The following is a 7,277-nucleotide window of genomic DNA, read 5'->3' as shown; positions in this document are numbered from 1 at the left end:
GGGAGCAGCCACTGCACTCCAGTCTGGGCGACAGTGAGACTCCGACTCAAAAAAATAAAAAAATAAAAAAAAAGAAGCATGTTTCAAATGGTAGAGTTCCAGAACAGAGCAATTGAAATGGATGAGAGACAAGTGCCATAGCATCCCCTTCCTCTTCATTCCTTCTGCTGTCCTTTGAGTCTGGACTGTATCATTTGTTGCCCAGTTTATTGCCATCCTTGCCTTTCCAACCCCTCTTCTGTGCCACTGTTTATTTCCAGTCTCTACTGTTCCTCTGTCCCTTGCTGAGAATGCTTCCACTTGTCACATCGAGGCTGAGCTTGTGTGACCCTCATTGCAGGCCCTCCAGAAGTCCAGCTTCTCTCTGCTTTTTCAGCTTTCCCTCCCCCTCTCTCCACACAGATCCTACATCCTAATTAGGCCAAGCTCCTTCCTGTACCCCCTCCTCCTCTTTCATCACTTGGTTCTCTGAAGGACTCTCTCTTACACTCTATTTGAAGCATTCCCAAAACCTATCTTTGACCTATAGCTACATCTTTCTGTCTTCTGCAGTTCATACTGTACTTTCCTATTCATTCTTGCAGTAAACATTCATTGACTGCATCTAAACTTCTATAGCACTTATAGTCTGTACTACTTGAACATTTACTTACTGTCCTTAGTAGTTCTCTTACTTGTATGTAGATCTTCTTTTCCCCCAATCCCGCCTCCAGTTTAATCATAAATTCCGACTGGACATGGCGGCTCACGCCTATAATCCCAGCACTTTGGGAGGCTGAAGTGAGACAATTTCCCGAGCCCATGGGTTCAAGACCAGCCTGGGAAACTTGGTGAGACATCATCTCTACGATAAATCAAAAAATTAACTGGGCATGGTGGCGCATGCCTATGGTTCCAGTTCCTTGGAAGGCTGAGGCAGAAGGATCACCTGAGCCCAGCAGGTCGAAACTGTGGTGGCCGTGAGCGTGCCATTGCACTCCAGCCTGGTTGACAGAGTGAGACTCCAACTAAAAAAAAAAAAAAAAAAATATATATATATATAGACTCCTTGAGGCCAGGGACTTTATCTTAGATTTTTCTCTCCTGTATATACACTTAATCTTAGCCAAAGGGCTGAGAAGCGATCTCTCTCCTGTATATAATAGAAACTCAGTAGTAAACAATTCTTTGATTGATTGATGTGAAGGTCAGCAAACATTTATAGAGTCCCTGCAATGTGCTAGACTCTGAGGAATACCAAGAAGATTACAGTACTGTCCAAGCCCTCAGAAAGCTTAAGTCATCAATATATAAAGCTAAATAAATTTATAAAGCTAAAATATATGGTCCTTTTATAGGATCTTACAAATAGGGCTGTAGCTTACTTAATACACTGAGGGTGGGACTTAACACAGTCAACCCCAGAACTAAAGAAAATCTAAGATTCTCTGACATTCACTGCACCTTCTAAATTTTCTTTTTCGTAAACCACAGGGAACCATATTCTTATAATCCTAGCTATGTTTTTACACCTTGCACCATTTCTGCTTTCAGGACTCTTTGGTTCTACCTGGTATTTGATGAGTTAATAGACACAAAATCAAAGACTTAGATGCCACTTTAGAACAAAGATGTTTGCAATGTGCTCCAAACTCTCGGCCTCCTCTCCAAGAAGGAATGTAGGCCAGACTCAGCCTCTTCTCTTGAAATGTACATTTGGGTAGGGCTCTGTATTTTCAGAATCCGTCTCGTTATTTCATTTGAGCCTCACGTTAACCCTGTGAAGTAGAGTATTTTTGCTTGAGGAATAAGTAAATGATTACCAAGGGTAAGTCATTCCATTGTTTACTTGTGTCTACAGAGGGGTCAGTGGTGGTAAGTGGCTTCACTCTTTCCAGAGTCTGAGGCTAAGACAGAAGGATTGGCTTGAATGTTAGATGCATACCTTGCCTACCCTGTTTAATCAGTTTTTTGGTTTTTTTTTTGAGTTTGAGTCTTACTCCTTCACACAGGCTGGAGTGCAGTGGCATGCATGCTCACGGCCACCCCAGCATCGACCTCCTGGGCTCCAACAATCCTTCCGCCTCAGTCTTCCAAGTAGCTGGAACTATAGACGTGTGCTACCATGCCCGGCTATTTTTTATTTTTTTTATTGTAGAGATGAGGTCTTGCCAAGTTGCCTGGGCTGGTCTCGAACCCGCGGGCTACGGCAATTCACTCACCTCGGCCTCCCAAAGTGCTGGGATTATAGGCTGAGCCACCGAGCCCAGCCATTAAGTTTTTATCATGTGATGTTTCTCTGGTCTCCTGGCTCCTTTACTCCTCTTTGCAACATACTAAGAGAGAATTGTCCAACACTCTACTTCAAAAGCCTTTCTTCATCTTCTTGAAGCTCTCTTGAGCCTTTGTAACTAAGAATCCAGTGCTTAGAATTGGGTTGGTTGAAGAAGAAAAAAAGAATTGGGTTGGTTGAAACTGTCCTTTCTCAAGTGAAATGAGTTAGAGACTTGCCTTAATGTCACTCTTTTCTTCTTTTCAGATTGGCTCCACCAGTGCACCTGGACAGGGAGGAATCCTGGCGCAGCGGGAATTTGATAGGCGTTTCTCCCCCCATTTTGTAAGCTTTCTATTGTTTTCTCTTAGATGAAATGTTTTGTTGGTTAGTTCTTGCCCTGTTTGTTTATGTCTGATATAGGCAGCCATAAAATATCCTGATTTTTTTTTTTTTTTTTTTTAAGTCGGGATCTTTCTCTGTTGCCTAGTGGCATGATCTGGCTCACTGGGGCCCCAACCTTCTGGGCCCAAGTGATCCTTCTGCCTCAGCCTCCCAAGTGGCTGGGACTACAGGCCTGGCTAATTTTTTGTTTTGTTTTTTTTTTTGGTTTTTTTTTTTGGTTTTTTTGAGTTGGAGTCTCACTCTGTCGTCCAGACTGGAGTGCAGTGGCACGCTCCCAGCTACCGCAGCCTTGACCTGCTGGGCTCTGGCGATCCTTCTGCCTCAGCCTTCCAAGTAGCTGGAACTACAGGTGTGTACTACCACGCCCTGCTCATTTTTGATTTATTGTAGAGATGAGGTCTCACCAAGTTGCCCAGACGGGTCAGGCAATCCATTTACCTCAGCCTCCCAAAGGCGCGGGATTACAGGCTGAGCCACCGAGGCCAGCTAATTTTTTTATGTTTTTTTATTTTTGTAGAGATAAAGTCTCACTTTGTTACTCAGACTGGTCTTGAACTCCTGAGCTCAAGCAATCCTCCTGCCTCAATCTCCCAATATGCTGGGATTACAGGTGTGAGCCACCACACCTGGTCACATATCCTGACTTAACCATGCCCAGAGATTTTTGGCAATGACATCACAATTGCCAAAACCATCAAACTTTTTTTTCTCTACTCATCTTTCAGTCCCATCTTAGAGTTCTGGATTTATTTTGAGGTTTAAAAGACTATCTAGTTAGAGTCAAAGGATCACAGAGCATTGAGAAGGTTAAATAGGAATTTTGCTGTGGTCTAGTCCAGGGATAATTTTTAAAAAGATTTTCCTGGCCAGGCTCAGTGGCTCAGCCTGTAATCCCAGCACTTTGGGAGGCCGAGGCGAGTGGATTGTATGAGCCCACAGGTTCAAGACCCACCTGGGCAACTTGACGAGACCTCATCTCTACAATAAATAAAAAAAAATTAGCCAGGTGTAGTGGTGCACGCCTGTAGTTCCGGCTACTTGGAAGACTGAGGCGGAAGGATCGCTGGAGCCCAGCAGGTCGAGGCTGCAGTAGCCGAAAGCATGCCACTGCACTCCAGTCTGGGTGACAGAGTGAGACTCCAACTCAAAAAAAAAAAAAAAAAAAGATTTTCCTAAAGTACTGAATGAAGGAATTTATTCATTCATTTAGTAATTAATTATGAAGTTCCAAATTATGTGCTCATTCTGTACTCTGCTTAGGGAAGACAATGCTAAATGAGACACAGACCCTTCCATGAAAGGTCTTATGAGCTCAGAGGACTTGGAACAAGTAAACAGGGAAACAGTGTTGTGATAGGGGTTATATGCCAGGTGCTGGAGGAGATGTGGCAGGAACGTTGAGCCTTCCAGAGTCAGAGAGGGTTTTCTAGAGGCGACAAGGAGGGGCAGACATTCTAGGAAGAGAGAGCAGCTGAGACATGAAAAAAAGCATGGTGTGACCCAGGAAGGGCTAGCAGTTTATCAAGGTGGGAGATCAGAATGGGAAGCAGAGGAGTGGAAAAGATGGAGCTTGAGGTGTGAGCAAGGGTCAGATCACAGGAGGCTTGGCTGTCGGGCAAGACCCAGGTGTCCCCATTCTCAAAGATTGGAAGAGAGAAGCTTCTCTTCCAGTCTGGGTTGTGTCAGGCGAGGCCTTTGGCTTCATAACTTAAAAGATAAGATTGGTCTTTAGAGAGTCCTGTATCAGGAGTGGTCAGAGAGAAATCTTCCTGGCCAAAGTTGTGCTTAAAATTCGGGCTAGACTGCTCCCTTTCCTTTTTTTTTTTTTTGAGTTGGAGTTTTACTCTGTCACCCAGGCTGGAGGGCCACCGCAGCCTCAACCTGCTGGGCTCCTGCAGTCCTTTCACCTCAGCCTTCCAAGTAGCCAGAACTACAGGCGCATGCTACCAGGCCCAGCTAATTTTTTGATTTATTGTAGAGACGAGGTCTTGCCAAGTTGCCTGGATGGGTCTCGAACCTGCAGGTTTAGACTGCTCCCTTTCTTTTTTTTTTTTTTTTTTTTGAGTTGGAGTCTCGCTCTGTCACCCATACTGGAGTGCAGTGGCACGCTTCTGGCCACCGCAGCCTCGACCTGCTGGCCTCCGGTGATCCTTCCGCCTCAGCCTTCCAAGTAGCTGGAACTACAGGCATGCGCTACCACGCCCGGCTCATTTTTTGATTTATTGTAGAGATAAGGTCTCGCCAAGTTGCCCAGGCGGGTCTCAAACTCATGGGCTCAGGCAATCCACTCACCTCAGGCTCCCAAGGCGCGGGATTACAGGCTGAGCCACTGAACCCGGCTAAACTGCTCCCTTTCTATTGGACTGATTTCTTCCTTGTCCTCTTCTGTATCCTAATCCAGACTTCTAAGGAAGTTCTTTGTTTTCCTTCTTAGCTGGACTGGGCAGCCTTTGGGGTCATGACCCTTCCCTCCATTGGCATCCCCCTGCTATTGTGGTACTCCAGCAAGAGGAAATATGACACTCCCAAAACGAAGAAGAACTGAGTAGGCCTTCTACGACCCTCCTCACTCAAGAAATCCAGGTGCTTTCCAGACTCCAAAGGATGTATCTTAAACGCAATCTCCTCTTCTCCCTTAGCCCTTGGCCACCTCTCCTAGATCCTGTCCTGCTCTCAACCAGAGTAAAGGACCAGGCCTAGGAGTCCACGAGAGTCTCCTTGGTTCCATCATGAAGCCATACAAACAGGGATGCCTTTGGCAACAGCCTTGAGCCTAGAGGGCCCTCTGGTGCTCCACCGAGGTGCTGGTATATTGCTGGCGATGTGAACTCTCAGGGGTCTAGGGGGGCACTTCAGAGATGGCCTGACATCACCCACATCCCTTGCCCTCCCCTTTCAGAAGAGTGTGGAAGATGAAATGAAGGCTGTGGAATTCTTAGAGACTACCTAGTCTCTGCTCTGGGTCAGGGAAATGCTTACTCAATGGGGTTTGGGTTTTTTTTAAATAAAAACAAATGCCACACTGACTTGTCTTGTTTCCTGTTGCCTGGGTGAGCACAGGTGGTTAATGGAACTCAGGCTCTGAGCCCTGCTCCTGGGCAATTGAGCTGAGTTCTGGCCTTGCTGTAGGGGCAGTGGGTCCCATTCCCCTGGAGATATCTGCCCTTTGGAATCTTTTGCTTCCATCCTTCGTTTCCCTGACTGTTCTCATCAGTCACCACACATTCCCTTACACCTTCCTTGCCTGTCTGCTCCTCTCCACAGCTAAAGAAGATGGGTAGGGAAAGATGGTCTGCAGAGTCGCAGCTGTTCTCATGCCCCAGGAGTCATTCTGATCTGATTTATGGGCTGACTGTTCGTGAAAAGCTGTCTCTTACCCGATTCTAGCCCTTCCTCTGTTTAAGGACTAGCTCTTCTTGGCCTTTAATTTACTTGTAATACCTCTGTGTTTTGAGCTCAGGCAGGGAAGAAGGGCCTGGATCCTCTGAGGTGGACCTGTGGAAAGTCAGTGACTTTTGCTGCAGCAGCATAGGGAAGAAGTCACTGTGAGCTGACTCTGTCCAACCCAGGAATGCCGTGGTCCGAGAACAGCCTCCCAGGCAGGAGGGAAACCCAACAAACACCCGCTTTGTTCCTGCCACCAAGTTTCCCAGTTTAGATTCTGCTCCCCCTGGCTCCCCTGCCCAACCGGTTTAACCTTTCCTTTGCCCAGCAGTCAGAACCTCTGGGCCCCAGGAGGATGAAAAGGACATGGAGACAACGGGAGGCTCCAAATGGAGTGGCCCTCCGCCAGCTCACATCCCTCTTTCAGGGACTGCAGCTCGGACACCTCAGGACTGGCCAGGTCAGAGGCAAGGAGGATGTATTTGATTTTGTTCAGTGTGTTCCTGGTGGAAACCTGGGACTTGCTTAGGAGAATGGGGAGAAAAGGCCCATGGGTCCGAGGCTCAGGGGTGAGAAGAGCTGTAGGGAAGAGAGGGAGCTAGTTTGATGTGTATCACCTTGCTCTCTAGGACTATGAACTGCTGGTCTCTGGAGGAGGGAACACACTATTGTCCATCTTTATAGTATCCACTGAAAATATAATGAGTTAACCTATAGGAGGAAGGCTTCTGGGTTAAAGCGTATAATAAACTACCTAACTCTGGAAAGTGATACAATTGTTCCTCGACTTACGGGATTTGGTCCCAATCTGTTTATCCGATATGAAGAATGTAGCAGGATATAGCCCCGCCATGAATCAAAAATGTCTTAAGTGCCGGGCTCGGTGGCTCAGCCTGTAATCCCACACCTTTGGGAGGCTGAGGTGAGTGGATTGCCTGAGCCCGCGGGTTCGAGACCTGCCTGGGCAACTTGGTGAGACCTCACCTCTACAATAAATTTAAAAAAAATTAGTCGCACGTGGTAGCGCACACCTGTAGTTCCGCTACTTGGAAGGCTGAGGCGGAAGGATCGCCGGAGCCCAGCAGGTCGAGGCTGTGGTGGCTGGGAGCGGCCACTGCACTCCAGTCTGGGCGACAGTGAGACTCCAACTCAAAAAAAAAAAAAAAAAAATGTCTTAAGTTAAAAATGCATTGAATATACCTAATGTCACGACTTAGCCTAGCCTATCTTAAACATG

At 46.8% G+C, this 7,277-nt stretch overlaps 1 protein-coding gene across 3 annotated transcripts in view; it reads left to right on the top strand.

Annotated features, from left to right (window-relative positions):
* SSR2 (signal sequence receptor subunit 2) overlaps positions 1-5,682 on the top strand; it is a 10,911-nt gene extending 5,229 nt beyond the window's left edge. For all 3 annotated transcript variants that reach the window (XM_008049636.1, XM_021708354.1, XM_008049637.1), the window contains 2 exons: positions 2,519-2,596; positions 5,091-5,682. In XM_008049636.1, the coding sequence (XP_008047827.1) occupies positions 2,519-2,596; positions 5,091-5,201 (189 nt within the window). In that variant the 3' untranslated portion in view covers positions 5,202-5,682. The remainder of the gene's footprint in view (positions 1-2,518; positions 2,597-5,090) is intronic.
* The last annotated feature ends 1,595 nt before the right edge of the window (positions 5,683-7,277 follow it).

Source organism: Carlito syrichta, unplaced genomic scaffold (assembly GCF_000164805.1).
Source record: "Carlito syrichta isolate Samal-C Ts95f unplaced genomic scaffold, Tarsius_syrichta-2.0.1 Scaffold135879, whole genome shotgun sequence".
Lineage (NCBI taxonomy): Eukaryota > Metazoa > Chordata > Mammalia > Primates > Tarsiidae > Carlito > Carlito syrichta.
The sequence above is the reverse complement of the archived record's forward strand: the minus strand, read 5'-3'. Positions and strand labels throughout refer to the sequence as shown.